Source organism: Borostomias antarcticus (assembly GCF_949987555.1).
Source record: "Borostomias antarcticus genome assembly, chromosome: 17".
Lineage (NCBI taxonomy): Eukaryota > Metazoa > Chordata > Actinopteri > Stomiiformes > Stomiidae > Borostomias > Borostomias antarcticus.
The window spans coordinates 6,738,307-6,761,189 of NC_140250.1; the positions used below are offsets into that span (position 1 = coordinate 6,738,307).

At 46.8% G+C, this 22,883-nt stretch overlaps 1 protein-coding gene across 1 annotated transcript in view; it reads left to right on the forward strand.

Moving 5' to 3' along the window:
* LOC311320246 (solute carrier family 24 member 2) overlaps nt 1-22,883 on the forward strand; it is a gene marked incomplete at both ends in the record, with an annotated part of 47,979 nt that overhangs the window by 11,435 nt on the left and 13,661 nt on the right. Inside the window, 5 exons of the mRNA XM_084451979.1 lie at nt 10,326-10,373; nt 12,688-12,796; nt 15,425-15,439; nt 18,823-18,873; nt 22,451-22,549. Of these exons, the coding sequence (XP_084308105.1) occupies nt 10,326-10,373; nt 12,688-12,796; nt 15,425-15,439; nt 18,823-18,873; nt 22,451-22,549 (322 nt within the window). The remainder of the gene's footprint in view (nt 1-10,325; nt 10,374-12,687; nt 12,797-15,424; nt 15,440-18,822; nt 18,874-22,450; nt 22,550-22,883) is intronic.

The following is a 22,883-nucleotide window of genomic DNA, read 5'->3' on the forward strand; positions in this document are numbered from 1 at the left end:
AAAGCAATATGAGGAGAAATCTTTTGTTTTTACTGTTCTATCCACATTTTAGTCATGTAAGCTCTGCTAAATTCATCTCATCCGTCGGTGCGCAGTAACATAGCAGCCATCCTCGTTTTGGTCGCAACTGGAAACTTCAAGGTCAGCCGGGACGGAACATTGGCTCATCCCGATTTAGTTGCGCCGGCCTCTCGGTCACACGTAACGCAATCCTGCCTGGTCACCCCGCCCCGCCCTCCCCCCCCCCCCCCTTTTTTTTCTTTTTTCTTTTCTTTCCTAGCGTCAGGGTCACATACGTGCGAGGGGGAGGGAGAGCCAAGGTGAAGCACCGAGGCCTGGGCAGAAACAGGAAGCCGGATCGATCCCAGGGCTATTTTTGAATCTGCTAATGTAGCCACGCCGCAGGAGCGTCGTGCGAAGGGCGCCGAGAGACGCTCGTCTCACGGGTGTACGAGACGGCGTAGGGCCGTGCGCGCGCGCGTGTGTGCGCGCATGCGTGTGTGTGTGTGCGCGCGCTCGTCCTCGTGTGGGTGCAGAGCAGGGGATTCTGGTTAGGCTGCCAGTTTTCTCTATTCGTGCCTTTAAAACAGGCAAATCTGCCTGCGCTGCGCTACACTAAACCCTGAATAAATCTTACAGCAACCGACTGAATGAACGCTGCCCCTCATCCGTTCTGCTGGAGACTTTTATTTTTGGGGGCGGGGGGGGGGACTGATTGCAATCAGGCAGCCCATAATGGGGCTGATTAGGAGAAGCGACATCCGCCTCAAGGCCCCCCTTCGTCCACTCGTCAGCCCCGTGGACGGAGGAGTTTGTAGCGTTTGGCCGTCCTCCGCGTCAGCCCCCAAGGTGACCTGCGGTGAGCGACATAAGCGCCGCCGGTATCTTCAGATATCGTGGAGGATCCGTGTCGACATTACCATGCGACTGTAAATGAAAGGGTTTCTTGTGAAGCATTACAAAGCGGGAAAAAAACCCAGTATGTTAGCAAGACGATCACAGTAGAACAAGAAGGGCTTGTGATTTCGAGGAGGGGGGGTTGTCAATCTCATTATAATGGTCCCTTCATTTGACCCTCATTCACATGCACGATTTATCCCTTTTGGACCATAGTGAGCTATAGCAACAATGCATTGTCAGCCGAATGAAACCCAGCCTTCTTATGTGATCAATGCACCTTAGCAGTCACATTGTGAGCATGACACAGCAATTTCTCTTTCCTTACTTGCCTCCCATGAACAAGAGCTGACTGCTGGGGGGACGGGGTGGAGGGGGGCATTTGAGCTTAGTTCTGGTAGGACACGAGGAGCATTGCCTTGTGGGAAATCAGTGTCCTGGCAGCTCCTGTAATTAGTTCTGCTTGTTAGAAAAATGAAGGGGTAACTAATTAGCAAGTGAATGGCTTCTTGACTTGTTGTGCGCTTTCTCCCCCCTTTTCCTTGAAGATCATCATTATTTTCCCCAGGCAAGAGAGAGACAGAGAGAGGGGGACAGAGAAGGGGAGGGAGAGGGGGGCAGAGAAGGGGAGGGAGAGGGGGAGAGAGAGATGAGGGCTCAGCACCTATGGGCCTCTACGCAGACGGCTCCCAGAGAGACGTCTGTCAAGCACTGATGTAAAAGCTGCCTACTGTACCACCACGGACACGTCAAGCACTGATGGACAGGCTGCCTACTGTACGCACACGTCGGCCTAGAGACGCATGACACTTCACTACAATGTCTCCTCCACCTAACACATACTGTACGACCTCACTACAATGTCTCCACGCCAAAACACAGCATTAGCCTGATATCACACAGGATTGTCAACTCGTTACACTCCGTTGAGAACTTCAGTCCGACGTTGATTCCACTCCAACTGATTTCCATGGGGAGGAAGATTTGATTTTATCGTCATTGCCGATGCGTAGCCATGACAACCATAGACAACATGTATGACAACACAGAGTGAAGTGAAACAGTAATGTAATCGTAGTAGGCTACTGTAACAAACGGGGGTAGACGACTGTTACTTTGTTTCTACTACCAACCAGAGGACACATGACTTGGACTAAAGTCAGACTCATTTGATGACTTTAGACATGACAAAATCACATAAGACTCGCAACTCGAATTGGACTTTAACTTGGGAATTGGGACTTGACAAGGGACTTGCCTGTCTTGACTTAGGACTTTTTGCAAAGACGTGATACTTACTTGTGACTTGCAAAACAATGACTTGGTCCCACCTCTGGTACCAACTACTAACAATCATCCTCTCAAGTAATCTGAGTTCCCAGAAGCTCTCGCTATGGCACCTCTCAAGTAATACAGGTTCTCACAACGCACAGCTTGACAACGCTTGGCAACAGCTTGACAATGGCGTTACTCCCGCCTATGGCGCTGATTGGCTAATCGTTAGAACCTGGGGTGCGCATTGGTCGATTATTTTTTAGTCAGAGAAACGGCTGTTTCATTTAGCAAGAATCTGACCAAGAATCAGTCAACTTTGGAGCGGGCGGATTAGAACGTCTGGACCCAGGCTAACATGGCACCCCACTACAGCATCTTGCCTAAAACACATACACTTATACACTTATTACAGCGTCTTCTCCTTCTACCATAACAAGACTGCTGGGGTACTGACGGTAATATTGAATTGTCTTACACACAGACCTCTGGAGCTTGGCTAGCATTCGACGAACAGCCCAATCACCGAGATTTCTCAGGGCGCTTCAGGGAAATAATTAATTAAAGTGAAATGTAAAATCCTAAACAGTAAGTATGAGTCATGCAGACAGCTCTGGCTTTGGCTAGAGTTCAATCCTGGACATCTTAACCCTAGATCCTAGCAATGTCAGAACTGTAGCAGGTTTTCTCTGTAGGCTACTTTTTCTTTGTATTCCTTTCTGAACTCATTTTATCAATGAAGAGCAGGCACTTAAATATTTTTCAGATGAGATCTTTTTTCAGGTGAACTGAGTAGTTATTTTACACCACACTATTCAAAAATGAATATCTAACTGTTTGTGGAAGTTAAACTCTCCATCTCTTTACCCCGTTTGATTTAATTTGGCAAAACAAAACAACAAATGAATGACAAATGAAATCCAGAAATCCCTGACATCAGTCTGGAATTACATATTTCCATTTAATTTTGTGTTTAGATTTGCCAACCCGAAGCAAATTGAACTTCTACAGTGGAATATATGGAATTCCAGTTTCATAGCCTACGGGTGTCCGAGCAGTAAGTAAATAGGCTTCTTAAGATGTGGGCAACTTGAGCTGACGCCTAATTCCCATAATAGAGCGTTACCGTACGTAGGATGCGCCCACAGAGGGAAGGTTTTCTCTCCCTCCTGCTCTCATCCATTTCCAGGAACGGCCTTGAGAGCTGCTGGATTAAAGCCGACTCCAGAGGACATCCGCCTGCGTGTGATCATTAGTCATGATGTCTAAACGCTGCCGTAACGAGTCCAAATGATCTGTGTGTGACGAGTCGCCTGTCCCGCTTGGCTCAGAGAACTAAATGGATTCATTACCGATCAGGAGGATTAGCCTGAAGAGAAGTTGGAAGGAGGTTTCAGTAGTTTAACTCGTCAGAATGACAAATCTGGGCTAGACATAGGAGAGCTCTGGTTCTTTTGTATTGTTTGATAAAATTGTTATACTAAAAGTGTTCTGATCTCGCAAAGGTTAGTATATGTGTGTAAGGCGTAGCGCAGCCCATGAAAGTGGTTGGTGACAGTAGTCGAACCCTAGGCCTACTAAACAGATCTCACTTCAGAGGGATGCATTTTCTTCCAAGATGTTTCCAATGGTCGTTATTCAGTGTCTGTGTTCAATTGAGCTGTGTATGTAAATAATTTCATTGTTTGTCACAAGCCTACAGGTGTTTTGCAATAAGAGTCATCAAGTGCACAGTACATTTTCTATATTGTTTTCAAATCCTCTGTAACATGGAATAGATTATGCCTCTAAAATTCACTTAATGTCTTTTGGCAGTGCATCCTTGTCTACACGATACATACTGTATCTCACATGCTCAGTATGACATGCTCATTCTCTCTGAATCCCTTATCACATTAATGAGCCATTTTGCTCCATGAATGTCTAGATGTGCCAAGATCTGAAGCAACGCTTTGTGCATAGAACAGAGGCCTCCACAGTGATTATTATTTCACACACACACGGACACACACACACACAGACACACACACGGACACACACACACACACACACACACACACACACACACACACACACACGAGTCACCCTGAATGCTGCATGTAACACAATACACAGCAAGCCTGAAGAAAGCACAGAGATTTGCATTTGTTTAGGACCGTCTATTAATAAACGTGCGAAGTGAAGAGAGCTGCTTGATGGTGTAGACTAGCTCAGTCTGTAATGAGAGCAAAGACCCTGCAGCCAATTGGCTATTCATTGTAAGTCACTTTAGATAAACAGCGGCTGCTAAACGACTAAAATGTACATGTAAAATATTCAGCCCGTCTCAATCCGATGAAATCAGACTAAGGTCAAAGGTTGCTTGCTCTCCGCACCGCTCCAGTGGGAGGAGCTTCGGTGTTGTCGTTAGCCTAGCAGAGGAGTGATGGAGCTAGCAAGGGCCTGTTATAGGGTTTAGTCTCTAAACAGTCGCCAGTGCCATGTCCTTCCAGTAAGCACTGCCATTTATAAAACTAATAGGGCTCAAACATGACACTAACTCTGGCTTGAGTCAGTACAAGGCCCATTCTAAACTGGGACAGGCACATACAGTGCTGGCTTGCATTGGCTTAGGTGGATGATGTGACTTGAAAGGGCTGGGTATTGGTACTTGATACCATTAAAGCAACTATGAGGAGCATTTAACTGGTTATAAACAGCCAAATTGTAATACTGATGCCTCTACACTTCCTAGATTAGCAAATGCGGCCATCAGCGAGAAGATTGGCTGTTTTTGTGTAGATGTATTCTATAGATGTCTGCTCGACTGGTTGGGTTGACCAGAAAGGACAAAATGATTTATGTGCCCAACCAGGTCCGGTGCACCTCTGTATAAGCGAGCTTCGCCTGCACAACTGCTCCTAACCGAAATTTTCAGCGAGCAGAATGTGAGTCTTCTGCGCCGTGGGGCTACGCTCCACTCATAGAACTAGAATTACAATACGTAACCGTCATTCTATTTTGTGGAGCTGCGCCCCATGGGTCTAGCTCCTATTGGCATAAGCAGAGCTACACGACCGCACCATACACCCTTGCTGGACCCAGTAACAAAACTGGCCAGCCAGGACACAAGCCGGGACACAGGTGCTCCAAGGTGAGACCATACCAAACGCTGGCCCAACCCAAGCACTGGCCGCTACCCGCCACGCTCGGCTAACCTTAGTCGAGAGCAAGGAGAGGTACGTGAAGGGAGAGCCGGACTGGAAGCAGCTACACCATAACATAGTAGCCCGTCCAAGACCCTCCCAAAGGACAGGAGTGGTCCGTCACTCACCAGACAGTCCTGCCCTGGAACCTCATGTCTAACGCTGACTCCCACTGATGGCTGTGCACAGCACAAAAGACGCCACGGAGACGGATGACATGGATAAAAGGTAATAACAGACAAAAGGAGACGGTGATGACCGAGTCGCCACCGCACAAATGTCCTCCACAGACACAACATTGAACAGGGCAACTGACATGGCCACGCCCCTCGTAGAGTGTGCCTGAACAGCCCCAGGCAGAGGGCGACCCGCAGTCTCATAAGACTTGGAGATGCCCTCACAAATCCACTGGGAGAGATGCTGTCTAGACAGCGGTGAACCCACCTTCCCCGGGCCGTGACAAATCAACAGCTGGGTGATAGTCCGGACCGCAGCCGCTGAACATAACAAGAGAGCCATGCATAGCCTGCCTACTAGCGTGTAAACAAGGGGAGGTGTAAACAAGCCTCTTCTCTAAGTGTAAACAAGCCTCTTCCCCTCTCGCATGAGGCAGAGGATAAGGCTAGAAGGCTCTCATCTCCAAATCCTGAGCGATGAAACCGCTCCGGACCTCTTTCGGAACGACAGAGCTCCCATCACCCGTGATGAGAAAAACTGTCAGCGCTCTCCAATCACTGACCTGTTTGCCCGATGTAAATGCAAGGAGCAGCGTGGCCTTGACAAAGAGCACCTTGAGGGGGACCTGTTCCATTCGTTCAAAGGGCACTTAGCATAGTGCGTTCACAACCAACAGCAAATCCCAAGGCGGCGCCATAGCTTTACGCACTGGGCAAAGACGGTGCACGCCAGTCAGAAACCGCTTAACCAGGGGATGCTCCATAAACCGTTTTGGCGAACCCCTCATGACTCTTGGAAATAGCGCATCCATACACTTTGATAGTGTAAACCATCCTCATGATCCAACAGGTGTTGAAGAAATTTTAGCATTACCTCAAGCGAGCAGAACTCGGGAGCGATGTCCCTCACTTCACACTAGTGCGCAAAAGCGGACCACTTGCCAGAATAAACCGTGGCAGTGGATGCAGCATGCGCACTCTGAATGCGCACTCTGTACTGATCACAGCCGGAGAGAGTCCTCTACCAAATGTCGTCCAGACTCAAGCGATGCATGAGAACAAGACAATGTTTGATTGAGGGCATCATGCAGAGTAGCTAAGCATGAGCTAGGTGACTCGTGCATTTTGTGAGATACACCGCGAACGCCGGCATACACAACAGGCCTACTGTTGATAAGGCTGAGTGTCAGTACCAAAAAACAAAGGAGCGGAGCCTCGCCTGCTCATGTTAACATGGCTAGACGAGGCTGCCGTCAATTCTCCCATCTCACACTATCTGTCCCCGGTGACAAGCGGAAACATTTTAACTGCCATAAAAGCAGAAAAACGTACCGCCGCTCGAACCGAGGGTCCGACAACCCCGAAAGTACACTCAGTACTCGTCAAGCGTGTAGCCGGTCTACCTGTCGAAAACACCGGGAAAGGCTCCGCCGCTCGATTCGGGTTAGTGACTGTCGTCAGTAGAGCTAGCGCTCTGCTAGATCCCCTCCAACGGTCGCCCAAGGCATTGTGAACACATTCAAACAGGGCAGTACAGCCACGGAGGACCTGGGCACACACATCTCCTTACCAACCTCAGAAGTGAGACCGGCAGGTGTCATGTCTGCTATTTAGCAGGAGAACACACCGCAGCTTGAACATGAGGGCAAGTCACATTCAAACAAGGCCGTGGGGAGCCAGCGGCTCTTGTTGAACGTGGTATTTTCACTGTGCCGGCGGGACCAGTGGCTGTCACTTCCGCTAGCACAGCAGGAGCAGACCGAAAACGTCAGCGGTTCGGATGGCAACGTCTTCAGAGCGGCTCGGTCCTGTCGTACTCGTAGAACCCTGTGTTTGCACATTACCGGTGAGACCTGCGGTTGTAACGTCTGTTGGTACTGCAGGGGAAGACACCGTGGTTCGAACCAGACACATCAAAGTTTTCCGATGGGACCGGAGCTCTGAGCGGCTGGGTCCCATCGTACTGACAAACATACACCCCTTCTTTTTCTGTGAAAGGGAGCTACAACACGGCTCAGCCATTTGCTAGCTAAGCTAAGCACAGCGTGATATGCCGACTGTACATTATTCCATTCAGACAGGTACAGAACAATCAATCATGACCACAGCCAACTGGGGAAGCGCTGAGCTAGACCCCGCCGGCAGCCGTATCGAGGGTTGTGAAATGTTCGAATGGGGCAGAGGCGAGCAACTGGACCCTATTGAACATAGACATTTTCCCTGGCTCAACAGTTGAGTCCAGCGGTTTTCACGTCTGCTGTGAAAGCAGGGGAAGACACCGCAGCTCGAACCGGAGACATCAATGTTTTCAGATGGGGTGGTAGCTAATAGCTGATCCCATCGTACTCACAACATCCTCCCCCCTTCTCTGTGCAAAGGAGCTACAACACGACTGTGCTGCTTGTAGCTCGACTAGGCACAACACGAGATGCAGACTGTACAATCAAAATAACAACTAACTGTATTCTTATTGTCGCCTTAATGGAAACGTCCCCACCGCCGCTATTAAAAGAGCATGGCGCCCCTGTGGGACGGAGCTCCACGAAATAGAACTTCTCGTAGCTGCTTTAAAGATACACCGAAAGGAAAGTTTGGAGAACATCTTGCTTCTGTACTTTGATGTTTTTCCGCCTGAAATGGGTTGCAAGGGCGGGACATACGTTTAGATGAATTTCATTGGAATGTTAGGTGAACACTATGACCAATCATGTGAACAAAAATGGGACAGAATGCTTTTTTCATTTCTGTGTGACTTTAAGGTATCAACCGAAATAATCCAGTACAAGTAGTATTGAAACTTCTCCAGTCAAATGATTCCTACCCTTGAACATCATCAACACTTGTCCACTAAAAAGTCCTCCAGGAAAAACGTCAGTTGTTTTCAGTGTTGTAGATAAGACCTGTGGTGATGAGAGGCTACTGCCAGGTAGATAGTTTAGCTTCTGCGTCTGCCCTGCTTTATGTGAATCAGTTAATGTTAACTAGATTGAGAATGCTGGTTTTTGATGTTAAAATTACACTGCAAAAAGCTTTAGAAAGCACGCACATCCAAAGTGATGAGCTCTAGGTGCTGGACAAAAATACAAGTACTGTAGAAAGGAAGACCCTGAAAGATAAAGAAAGGCAACCCTGGGGTAGGAATATGTGTTCATGGGAGCATATCTAGTGTGCGGATTCTGTCTTCCTTTCTAAAATTACACTGCGCAAATAATACTTCCTGGTACTGTTTGTACAGTTAGTTAATAGATATTTCAATGAGTTGACCACTTCAAAATGTATTATTTGTTATATTTTACGCAACTGAATGCTTCCATTCACATGATGGGTACTAGTAGAGGGGAAAAAGGAAGAAGTTCTCTATTGAAAGAAGTTCTCTATTGATATCAGTATCACTTTAAGGGTACTGGTACTGGCAATGGTATCATAATGTTTTAAACGATACCCAGTCTTGCGTAGTTTAGGTCAGGTGGATGATATTTAACATGTGTTTAGGACAGGTGGATAGTAAATGCACTGCACTTATATAGCGCTAGCGATTTTATCCAAAGCGCTTGAGAATGGCCTCTCATTCGCCCATTCACACACCAGTGGCGGCAGCTGCCATGCAAGGCACTAGCCTGCTCAATGGGAGCAATTTGGGGTTTAGTGTCTTGCCCAAGGACTCTTCCACATGTGAACAGGAGGAGCCGGGATTCGAACCACCGACCCTCGTGATCTTTGGACGACACGCTCTACCTCCTCCGGCCCAGTAACATGGGTTTAGGTAAGGTGGATGGAGCGCTAATGAGGCAGGGGGGTTTTCCTTCTAAGTATAGCTGGGTGAGGATGAGGATATCCCTCTACAGTACGTGGGTGATATGAGGCCAGTGTTGTTGACATACTTGGCGGTGAGACAGAGGTGGGCCTGGGGGCGGGCTAGGGCCTTTCACAGCTATACCAGTAGTGTTCTGCGGACATTCATATCCTTATTTTACTACATTTGAACCAGTTGCAAACAGTCAAATATCTTTTTTTTTTATACATGTTTGCCACTTGTAGGTCTACATTTGTTTGTGAGCTACAGTGTTCTACACTCTACAGTGTACAGAGTCTTGCGGGTTTGGGAAGAACAAGTCTGTATTTTAGTCTACTGCCCGCTGAAACAAGCCTGTCAGTGAGTAGTGTTTTTACGCTACACAGAGTGTCTGCCTCCAGTCCTGTCTGTCCACCCTACAGATGTAGTCCAAGAATGCACGCATATCCCCGTTATTACAACAGGTGCAGGTTTTTTTATGTGTGGATGTACCTGACAAAGATCCATTCAGGTCGAAAGCGTTGCACCTGATTAAATCACAACGGGAGCCTAAAATAATGGTGGGCAGATATTCTTTTTGTCTTCGTCATCTTGTTCACCCCACAGAATCATCGCTGTCATGACAATGGACTGTCTTTCTACTGCCTATGGGATGTCTCTCTGCTGTCTATGGGATGTCTCTCTGCTGTCTATGGGATGTCTCTCTGCTGTCTATGGGATGTCTCTCTGCTGTCTATGGGATGTCTCTCTGCTGTCTATGGGATGTCTCTCTGCTGTCTATGGGATGTCTCTCTGCTGTCTATGGGATGTCTCTCTGCTGTCTATGGGATGTCTCTCTGCTGTCTATGGGATGTCTCTCTACTGTCTTTTCATCTGTCTGTCTCTGGCTTTGTATGGCGTGCTTCACATCTTTGTCCTGTTTTCTTCCTCTCTCTCTCTCTCTCTCTCTCTCTCTCTCTCTCTGTCTCTCATCCCCCTGTCCTTCCTCCTCTCTCTTTATTGGATGTAAAGACGAGTCCCGAACCACCAGAGGATGAGAGCAAGCTGTCGGTAGGTTCTGTCTGGATTCTGCATTCTTTACGTCTGCTTCTGTGTTTGTCTGTGTTTCTATGTACAGTAGGCCGGCTAATCTCTCTCCTTCTCTTCGCTTTCTCCTTCCATACCGAGAACAGCAACTGTGTGTTCTCTGTTCTGCTAACAGCCCCCCCTCCCCCCTCCGTGTACCTAGTAATAGCTCTGCTCGTGCTCGCATCTCCCATCTCCCACGTAGGCCTTAATGCTACGGTAAAGGTTTTTACAAGACTGTCAAAATTGCATGTCATATGAATTTTAACACCTCTCTATACCTAACTGTGAAAGGCAAAGGCTTTTGTATAGTGATGATTGATGATCTACATCATTTTATATATTGTACCCTTTTCAGCTACTCCTAAAAGGCACCCGAGATTTCAGGATAAACCCCCAAATACATGGTTGGGCAGATAAAGCAGGATTCTCAGCAGATTCTCCACTAAACCTTTTGGCAACAGCGCCACTGGGCTGACTCTCTCGCCACCCGCTCACACCCATATGGGCCGGCGAGTCAGCAGCTGACACCTCCAGACTGTGCCTGCGCCTCGCGGCCGCGGGGCACACCAGAGACGGACGCGCTCTCAGAAGCAGCTGCCGCCGCCTGCCACGGCAACCTGCTTGCCGTAATTTCCCCGAGTCCAACCCGGGCCGCCGGAGTGACCTTGCAGGGAGGGCCGGGGTCTCTTGGGCTGTTCAGACCCAAAATGCTCAACCGAAACATTGACAAAAGCAATGAAGTCTGCTGCTTTAGCTAGCTCCGATTGAGATGCTTGAACCTAGAATTGTCTGAATGACCTAAGCTGTTAGCCTGTCATAGTATCAGGGTGTTAGAATGCTTGTGGAGATTATGGGTGAATCATATTTAAGCTGATTCTGGAGCCCGCGGCTGGAGCTCAACACTGGGGTATGACTGTCTTTCACAGTGAGTCATCGACAGTCAGAATTTTAATCCCGACACCCACTAACGATCCAAAAAAACGTTGGTGGTACCACAGTTTGATGGTTTCATGGAAAGCTCTTGCTATTCTGCTGCATTATGGGAAGACGCCGTTGAGCACAGGACACTTTTGCCACAAAGATTAAACATAATGAACATTATGGCAGGCACAGAGAGGCCTGTTAGGAGGGAGTTTAGCCAGAGTTTAGCCAGTTATGAGCCTGGTGTGTGTCCACCGGGGAGTTGTATTTTAGAGCTGGCACTGTTTTCTCATTGTTTACAATGGGTAATGAGTTCTTTGGCGCTATAGAGACAAGAGCTCTGTTCCAAGAGCTTTTAGCATTATAACACCATGAGCTCTAGACTTTTTTTCCACTTAAAAAAAGTTGCTGTTCTGGCAACGAGGACAGTCGGTTTTTGGCAAAACCGCAGACAGTGAACATTAGCACTAGCTAACATTAGCTATATCTTCATTTGGCTAGTTAATCTGCAGTCTGTAAAAACACAACACTTGTTGCTAATGTAGGTGTAAAACATCGGTAGCCTAGCTAGCTCTAACGCTCTAGTGCGCTCTAAGCAGCAACTCGGCGTTGTTCAGCTACATACAGCTTGCCGGTGGACACATACCCTAAAGCCACATGTCCACTAGCCCAATTGAAGTGTAATGATAATCTGAAGCCCATTCAAAACCAATGGGGACGTGAAATCGGAGGGTGGATAACGTAAGTTCCAGTGGCAATGTACTACTCACTCACGACATGCGATGTATAGCCGCTTTGAATTAGCATAAAATAGGATGGATGTCTATTTTATGCAGATTCCAGGCGAATGACGCATGGCGTGTCCAATCAGGAGAGGGAAAAAGTGAAAGACGCTAACAGACCCTGGCCAGAAATCTCAGTCTCTCAACTCAACTCTCAACTCATCTCAACTCAATCTAAGTCAGGGCTTATTTCAATAAACTGACCACATATTGAGAATCTACATCCTTACTCTCTCGCCTGAAATGACATTAAGACTTAATAGAGTGGCATATTAACAATCTGTTACAGGAATTGAAACCGAGTGAAACGCCCACAAGCGATTCAGTCGCAGGGGGCACACGAAAGGCGGTTCGCACGTCACTGCCTAGTGGACATGCACCCTAAGAGCACGTTTTGAGAAAAGTGACTCTTTGGTTTCCTAGACACAAAACACAAACATCATCAAGGATCTGGTAAAGCTGTCCTACTGATCCCCCCACGTTCACACACTCAGACTGCCCAGCATGGTAGGCTGTGTGCTCCTCTCCCAGAGGCCACCAGCCAATCCCTGCCCCGTGTGTATTTGATTGACAGCCTCGTCCTCTTCTTGCAGGCCAGACCGCGGCTGCAGAGGGGCGGGAGCTCGGCCTCCCTGCACAACAGCCTGATGAGGAACAGCATCTTCCAGCTGATGATCCACACGCTGGACCCTCTCAGTGAAGGTAGGAGACAGGCCTGACCCCCTCAGCCCACACACACACGCACGCAAACACACACACACACACACACACACACACACACACACACACACATACACACACAAGCACGTTGGACCCTCTCAGTGAAGGTAGGAGACAGGCCTGACCCCCTCAGCCCACACACATACGCACGCACGCACACACACACACACACACACACACACACACACACACACACACACACACACACACACACACACACACACAAGCACGCTGGACCCTCTCAGTGAAGGTAGGAGACTGGCCTGACCCCCTCAGCCCACACACACACGCTGGACTCTCAGTGAAGGTAGGAGACGGGCCTAACCACCTCAGCCCAAACACACTCTGAACCACTCAGCCCAACCACACACAAACACACACACACACACACACACACACACACACACACACACACACACACACACACACACACACACACACTGACACCTCTCAGCCCAAACACACACTGACCCTCTCAGCCCAAACACACACTGACATCATCACTGGCAATGGTTGTCATTTCCAGTCTTTCTAGCTAGTCTCGGGTCCCACCCACCCAGTTCCCGCCTGCTCACAGCGAGCTGGAAAGGTGAGAAGCGCGTCGGTTGTTTCTATTGGCTGCCGGTCCCGTTAACTCCACTGGGGCTGATTCAGCCTCACAGTGGACAGTTTTGTTTATCAACTCAAAGTGACTCAGAGTCTGTGTCAAATGAGGACATTCTGCAATATCCTTTCATGCGCTTGAGATATTCCTACTCCGGTGTCCTGAAATCACTTGTCACTAGCACCGAAGAGTTTGAAGAAGGAACCGATTTACAGTAGATACACCTACAGTATATTCTTATGAATGATATTTGAAATCATTCACCCACATAACATAGAGGCTGTGCTTGTTTCTATGCTTGTTCCTATACCAAAAGAAAAAATGTGAAATCAATTATTGCTTTACAGCTTTAAAAGACACCACTGGGGAAAGATGTGACTGTATTGTATTGCGAACTGTACAGTACCACTATAAAGTGACTTGTGAATTGTGAGGAACCTATCATCCCAGACATAATTGGAAGTGAAGATTTATGATTTGCCTTTCAGATATGGCTCAGATGAGAGACGACAAATTCAGTTCAAGGTCAGGAAAGGACAACCCTGTTGGTTTTGTTAGCTGTGCAGTACAGGATATGAAGTATAGCATAGTTTATTTGTTCATTAATGTTTAGTCTACCTGATACTTTGACTAGGGGCAGTGGATTTATAATAAACATTAAACACTGTATTTAACAGACACAACATATTTTTTAGCGTGATGCCAGTATTCCAGATGTCTAAACAGATGTTGGCCCATAAAGAAGTGTGTGGTTTTGAAGACTGGCGAGGTGGGTTTGATTGCTCCAGGGTTGATGTGGGCTCAGTCATTTCAGCTGTCACAGTCTTCATATCTCTGGAAAGCAGAGCTCTGCATAAGTCAATCCCAAGGCAGATTGATAAGATGCTCTGCGTATAAAAGTACCTATTAACATGCACCAGCCTCTTGCCACACTCCCAATTCTAAACGCCTCATTACTCAGAGTGTTAGTCATTCCATCCGGGTGATTAATTCTTAAGCACAGCCTTGGACTGCCATGGGAATGTGTATGGAGAATAGCCCAGAACACACTGGAGGGCTGGACTTTACAGACTTTATGGTCAGCTGCCAGTTGTGTGATTGTAATCACCAGCATGATTCACTGGCAGTCTTTACTGATGTTCTAACAGGCCGACGGCGTTCAAACAGTGTCCTGAAGGTCGACGCTCTAGTGTTCTGCCCAGAACTGGAGATAGAGTGGAGATATGCAATATATTAGATGTGATGACAGCAGAGAGGGAGACTGACATAGAGGGACCAAGATTCATGGTCATCTGGGGTGATACTTATACCTTGTGTGTGTGTGTGTGTGTGTGTGAGGGTGGCGGGGGGGTTGGACGTTGGACTCATCTGCTGGGCACACAGTCAGTGTACCCCTGCAGATATCACTCAGAGACTGCGCAGGCAAAGCTTTGTCGGTAAAGAGCTCACACAGTGGCCGCCTCCTCAAGACGGGATGTTTCGTCCTGAAAACTACCCTTCCCACGCACCTCTGAGACTTAAGCGACTCGTTGTTGCAGTGCGGAACGCCAAGAGAGTTGCTCCATTTTCCACAGACATTTTTTAAAGCAGCGGTTGTCGTCCGAGCTGAGTTTAGATGGGCACGCGAGGGAGTGCGAATGTGTTGTTTGTTCTCTGTTTATCTGACAGAAAGACTGAAGCTGGCAATAACTTTTAGCCTGAGGACACATCTCTATAAAGTTTCTCTTGAACAAAGGCTGTCATTTCAATCATAAATATCTCCCAACATGTTTCAATGTCCAGATATGTTTTCTGTCCTTTTTTGCCAGATTAGCCGGTGCATTTCAGGGTCACAGAACTCTCAGACCTCACCAAAGCTTTTCACATCATCATGAGATCCAAATGTTCCAACATGTTTAATCGACTCAAACGTCATCTGGTTGATCTTCTCTCTCTCTCTCTCTCTCTCTCTCTCTCTCTCTCTCTCTCTCTGTCTATTTCTCTTCCTCTTTCTTCCTCTGTCCCAGAATTTGCTGACTCCGGTGAGTTAATTCTAATTATCTACCCCGCCCCCCCAAAATCTGTTCATCTTCATTCCCTTAGGCCGGAAGCAACATTTTTAGCCAAACTTTCCTCTGTGATTGTTCAGTACCTATTTGCCGGTCAACCCCCTCCCCTAAGGTGTCCAAGTGAGCAACCTCTCCCCTTCTCTGTTTTGCGTGTGTGGATGTACAGTATACTACGTTATGTGGATGTTTACTCATTGGAAAACCATTCCTTTATTGTTTCCATGATCCTGTCCCCATTCCCCAATTATTTACCCCCCAAACTGCGGTCCTAAATATACAGTATGTCATACTAACCAGTTTGTACTCATGGTGACCCATGACACATAAGGGCTCAGTGCTCAGTGAGTTTCGGTGTGTCTCCTTGTTGTCCACCATCTCCAAATGCATACAATGCTCGTCCATGGGACTACGTGATAAGTAAATGTACTTCCTAATTAATCCATTTTACAACAGGAATTGTACCACAAGTCTTTATTGACTCATCTATGCAACCATAGATTGGTTGACCTTGCACTAAATGGCCTAGATCAATGTTCCCACATCTAAGACTTTCTAAGACTAAGAATTCCTCTCAAACTGCTACAGTATATAGATTTTTCTATTATTTTTTTGGGAGACACAATTCAAATCTGGCCAGCCCCCTGTGCCATTACTGTATGGCACAGCTGGCAGTGCATTCCATCTCTTTTTCCATCAGCGTGGAGCTAAAAACAACATATTCACTGAGTCTACATGAGCTGAATATGCAGCTCTTAAGCGATATTGAACGTGAGCTGTCACGGAAACTGGGCCACGTTTAGAGGTGGCTGGATATGTATCTGTTTGTTGGCTTAGGCTTTGAAGTGTAGCGAGGCATTGTGCATTGCAGTCTGCAATGTTGGGCTTATTCAAAGTCTATAAACATAGACTATAAGCCAGTTTAAGAAGAAAAAAAAACTCACTGAATATTTGGACATTTTGATTTGAAAATATCAACACATTTTGTAATCATCACTCCTACAGTTTTAACAGCTCATACACTTATTATACATCAAACATTCACACGATTCTGCTGATTCGTATAATGTAAGTATCTAAGCTGTGTGACTTATAGTTTTTGAGGTATGACCATTTGTTTGACAACCATGCCAAATAAAATATAGTATTTACCGGTAACAGACAAATTGTCACTTATAAAATAATATTGAGAATCGTTAAATAATATTGAGAATCATGGGCCTTTTGGACCACAGTGTTTGACCTGATAATCCTGTAGGAAATGTGTAATGGTTAAAGGGAAATTTAAAATGGTCTCGAGCATCTTGAGTCCCTGCCATCGAGTGACCTATAACCTGATGATGTCACACCTGGCAAGCTCCTGATCTAGGCGCCAATGGAGACTATTATGTCCAACTTCCAGCTTAACACCTTCCTTTGACAATCTTTCTCTGCTCTTGATTAATTGGATCAGATCTCTACATGTTGTGTTGTGAGTGATCACACTAGAGGTTTAACCAGGGCAGCGAGGCGCCCACTCATTGGGAACCATATGTCCATCATATCATGCGGACAGACTACATAGATAGTTATATAAAGATAGACTAGACAGATGGTCGGATGGCTATGACCTTTTGGTGCCATAATGGGGTCTTCATCGACCGTGCTTTATGAGGGCTAGCCAATTACAGTAAACAGCCTGAACAGAAGGGGCAAGGTCAGGCACTCTACCAGTAGAACCACCATCCAATGTGTCAACAACTTCAACAAGCCAAAAATAAATGTGTGCATGTGTTTGTCTAGGCAGGAGCCCCCTCCACATACACACATAACCCAGTGCCTCATTGATCTCGTAGGGCCAATGCCCCCCCCCCCTCCACACACACATCAGTCTCCAATCAGGTCCCAGAGCCAAGCCCAGGCCACTCAGCGCTCCTACAGGCCCTCTGCTACCCGGCATGGAAATCGTTAGATGAATGGTTGGGTCCGGTGAAAGAATCAATGTTAAAAGCCTTCTGCTCCAGTGCAGACTGCGAACTTTCTTGCCGCTTGCGTAAAAAGGACAGTTAGACATAGTGGCTTAGAGGTCACCCTTCAAGGGGGGGGAGAAGCTCATGGGCGAACGGCAGAGTCCCCCTCCCCCGCGGCAGAGGGCCGGGGCCTCAGGGAGAGGCGGTGTTCAGGTTAATTGTTCTTCGGGCGGTCTGTGTCAGATGTTGAGAGGGATATCCCAACGATTTCACACTCATGCATTGTTTTCTACTCATGGTTTGTGTTGTTAGTCCATCTCTCCTACTGCAGTGTCTGTGTTCTCTCTCTCTCTCTCTCTCTCTCTCTCGTTTTGTTGCTGTTGTTGTTGTTTTACATTGGAATACATCTGTAATTCTTTTTATATTAGAGTTTATTTCATAGGCCGTGTTCACATATACAGCACAGCTGACCCATTTGCAATGATGACCAAGCATAGTTGCGAGGTTAGAATGCGTTGAGTCAGCGTAAAAAACCTGCCGATTCACATAAAACCATGCAGCCGTGTGAGATTTCTACTCATTGCAGTGTGCTCTATCCTGGTACTTTGCTTTCAGCGGCCTGTGCGGTTTTTAATTCCAGACTAATTCATCAGCTGGATATGCTGACTGTCTTTGCTTACTGTAAACGTAAGAATAGCATGGGGGGCAGAATACGGCAACGGCCTCATCCTGAACAGGAGGAAGAGATGAGGCAAGCTCATTCTTAATGCCCTTCTGAGTATTGATGACAACCGAGGAGATGACATAGCTGTGTTGCACACATTTGCTCAGCTTATTATTATAGGACATACTCTTGTCATGTGTTCTTTTCTTTTCAACCTTGAATGGCTTTAGTGTTTGTTTGTGTGTTTGTTTGTTTGTTTGTCTGTCACTTTTTATTTTCTTTTTTTTTTTCTTTTTTTTTTTACAGTTTATGGATTTCCAGATCTAGGCATAATTTCTGGTACTGCTTCTATAAAGTTCGGTGTCATTGTCCAATAAGACTTAGAAGCTGACACTTTCCATTTCATCAGAGGGGCAGAATTGGTCGTCCTATTAAAGCACTGAAACGATGAATATCACAGTAAAGAAAAAAGGATAAACTCACGAATCCATTGTAAGGATTCAGTGGTTTTACTGTTTTGCGTTGGGAAGTGTCTCGGCTACTAAGCTGCTGTTTTGCACTTATGCAGTGATGTTTTTGGTAAGAGAGAGAACCTTTTTTTCTGCTTTGTGTACAGTGTTTGTGTGTGAGTGTGTGTGTGTGTGTGTGCACGTGGTCTAAAACCTTCAAAATGTCCTGTTCTTACATGTCTACCTTCCTTTTGTGTCTTCGCTGCCTTACCCTTGTCTTTTGCTGTGATGTTGTAGAACTTGGGACATATGGAAAGCTAAAATATTATCACACAATGAATGAAGAAGGTAAGTCTTCCCTCTCAAATCTCGCGTCACATTCTCTTTCCATGTTTGTTTTTCTCTCCATTTCGATCACGTTACGTGACCCTCATTGTTTTGTGCTCGTATCGTACGGTTTCATTTAGATATTTTGTTTAATTTCCTCTCTCTAAGATTTCACTGACATAAGTGCAAATCGTGGTTGCCATGCCCATTGTTGTAGCTTTTTGGCTTCTGATTTCTTTTTCTTTTTTTTGGGGGGGGGGGTTGGTTGGTTCTCATTGTTCTTTGAGCTTGGAGGTGATGTCTTTGTTTAGTTTATTTTTGTTTTGTGTCCTTAGTACAGTGTGATATGTCTGATATGTATTCCGTATGTTCAGTATGATACCCCAGTATGATGTCTCTGTTGTGCCTTTTAATGTTGTTGGTTTCTAAATGTAGCGAGGTTGCCTTGGAAAATAAGTGTGTGTGGTATAACCTATGCATTGATGAGAAATAAGGATTTCTATTCAAAAGAAAATGTGCTCAGTTCATAAAATAATTTATACCATTGACAATATCATATTTCAGAACACCTTCTCATATCACAATTTAGCAGCATTTGGTGCTAATAATCTACTCCTGTATTGGGGTTACTCAAACACACACACACACACACACACACACACACATTTGAATTCTTTATTTAGGTCTGCATTTTCAAAATACATTGCAGGGGCCCAAATACAGTATAATTCCATTGATGTCATGTTGTTAGATCGTTTAAAATGTGTCACGTTTCATAGATACCACCAAGCTTCTAGGATGTACACAATATATGCTTACAGTACATGCACATATGTACACACACATACAGTATCCTGATGCTATAATATACATAACAATGATGCACAGTAGTATCTCCAAATCTCCAAATGCAGCGGCTGCCAGTAATGGATGAGACTGAGACATATTTAGCAGTCTGTTTTGCTTCACACCTGGCCAAGCATATAATCCACAGGCCTCTGACTACGAACCTATGGACATGGCCCAGGCCCCTGACTACTAACCTATGGACATGGCCCAGGCCCCTGACTACTAACCTATGGACATGGCCCAGGCCCCTGACTACTAACCTATGGACATGGCCCAGGCCCCTGACTACTAACCTATGGACATGGCCCAGGTTGCCCAGTGAGCGTGCCCAGTCTGCCTGGCTCCTGTGGTGCTCAGAGACAGGTGTGCCTCGGATCAGCCCTCCCTCAGAAGGAGCCAGTGTGTGCCGAGAGGGGGAGGCAGGGCCCTGAGCATGCCTACTGCTCACACCACACATTTTGGCTAAAGTGACTCAACCGCCCACGAATTACATAACAGTCAGAGCGCGGACTCATAGATCAGTCTCCAAGCGCCGCGCCCGACTTTCGGAGTTGGAGATCTTGGAAAGTGTGGCATTGTGAGACTAGAGCTGACACGACCGCAGAGTAGGAAAAGAGAGCGAATCAAAGGACGGCTACTAGGGAAGGGCTCCTGTCCGCTGGCTATAGAAGTCATCCTGAGTTTCTGAGCTACTTTATTTCAATTGTGTGTTTCACATAATTTAAATAAACGGACAAGATAATGGACAAGATAAGAGGCTTACGCTAGAAAGCTTTCTCTTCTCCACTGAAGACTGACGTGTGTTTTGCTACATCAAACTAACCTGACGCTCCAAATGGCTTTGTTTCACACAACCCATCTGGGAAAGCTTTGTGATTGGATGATATTACCGTCTATCACAAGCTAACAGTTCTGATGTCACACCTAAACCACACCCATAGCTACCAGTAGTTCCTCAACATAGCACTCCAATTGGCCTGACCAAATTCTGTTCGGGGGCCCAAATGGATCTCTATGGAGCTTGTCCAGACTGATGAGCGGGGAGAGACAGAATGTGAGCTCACAAGATCAGTATGGTCTCGCGAGGCTAACACCAACCCGGACTGAGGGAGGAACCAAGAAGGCTGGATGGCAGGACTCAAAATATTAAAAAAGAAAGTTGCCATGCACTCACTATCACTCTTATGCAGGAGGAGTACTTATCTATATGTTAGACAGGAAACTGGCTCCATGCTCATTCGCGAGGGAAAACTTGGCCAAGACGGCGTTGAAAATCAATAAATTGTTTTACTTCGGAGCTAGAGTGTATGCCGTCAATTCTCATTCCTGAAAGACGTTGTGAATGCATTTTGTTAAATTTTAAAGAGTTGCTTGTTGGTGTACACTTACTTGAGAGTGCAGCTGATCATACCATTACATGGGAGATTAACTGGTATGCCAGCCCCTCCCTGTCTCCCGGAAACACTAATAACACACACACACACACACACACACACACACTCCCGTTGGTGACTCACTGACAGCCTCTCAGGATAAACAGGGCCAGAGAACGCTGAGGTTGATGTTGTGATCCCTATCAGCATGACCCAATGCCTTAATGTGTGTGTGTGTGTGTGTGTATGTGTGTGTGTGTGTGTGTGTGTGTGTGTGTGTGCGTGTGCGTGTGCGTGTGCGTGCGTGTGTGTGTGTGTGTATGTGTGTGGAGGAGATAGAGAGAGAGAGGGGGAGAGAGAGAGAGTAGAGGTAGAGAGAGAGGAGGTAGAGAGAAAGAGAGAGAGAGGTAGAGAGGAGGTAGAGAGAGAGAGAAAGGAGACATCAGTAGAGAAAGAGGAGGTTGGGAGAGGGAGGAGATGGAGAGAGAGAGAAAGAGAGGAAAGCAGAGAGAAAGACAGAGAGAGGAGGTAGAGAGAGAGAGAGAGAGAAAATAGAGAGAGGTGTAGAGAAGCAGGGAGAGGACTGGAGTTGATTTAGCCGGAAGGTCACAGACGGTGACATGGCTGGGCGGAGCACGCGTTCGATGAGTCACCTCGTCAGGCCTTGAGAGACTAGCCAACCTCACTAGACTCAGGAGAACGAACGCATCCCGAGGCTTTCAGACTGATTGGAAAGCGCAGGCCTGACTGAAACGACGTACGACAACGCCAGCGCGGAGCTGAAAGCCGTTAACACCGAGTCGAACCAAACGCCTCTCTTGAAATCATTTATTTGTAAAACTGGGCCGTTCTGAAAATGCCCCTCCCCCACAACGATTCCGGTCGACCGGCTTTCCCAAGGTCAGTGCCTAAGCAGGCATATGCGACATGGCCTACAGTACGTGTGAGATGCACCCCCCCCCGAACACGCAGGACCTTCAGAGACGGCCGTAACATTAGCATCCTCTCACCTGCTGTGTCCCTTTTGGAACGAGACAACTTCTTTTAATGTATTGCTGTAGAGTATTGATTAGCATACTCTATTTGATTTATTTGTTGTTGTTTTTTACAGAAAAATCATTGTATACCAGTGTGGTTTCTGATAATATCTGAGTTATTGTTGTGAAAACAGTGACAACAGCAGTGCCCATTTGGACGTCAGTGTTTGCTAACCTGGCTGGTCTTCTTTCTGACTGCGGAGGGTGAGAGGGACCGCAGGGGAGAAGGGAGTCGCCCAGGTGACACCGACGAGGGTGATGTCGTGTGAGGAGCGCGGGGGTGGGGGGCGGGGCCCCACCGTCTGACTGCTGTCGCGGTTGTTGTTGTTTTTTTTGCAGGGAAGTTCCGAGAGAAGGCGTCCATCCTCCACAAGATCGCCAAAAAGAAATGCCAAGTGGAAGACAGCGAGAAGGCCAACGGAGTCGCTAGCCGTACAGGTGTGTGTCCAACGCTGTCGCTTCTCAATGTACAAATGGTAAAATGGTAAATGGACTGCACTTACAGTATTTAGGGCTTTTATCTAAAGCACTTTACAATGAAAGCCTCTCATTCACCCATTCACACATACATTCATACACCAATAGTGGCCAACTGCCATGCAAAGGTGCCAGCCTACTCACTGAGAGCAATTTGAGGTTTGTGTCTTTGCCCAAGGACACTCCGACATGTCGTCAAGAGGAGCCGGGATTTGAACCGCCAACGACCCGCTCTACCCCCATCTTTTATTGGTGCAGACATGGTTTGGATTGGCCATATCAGTATTTTACATCG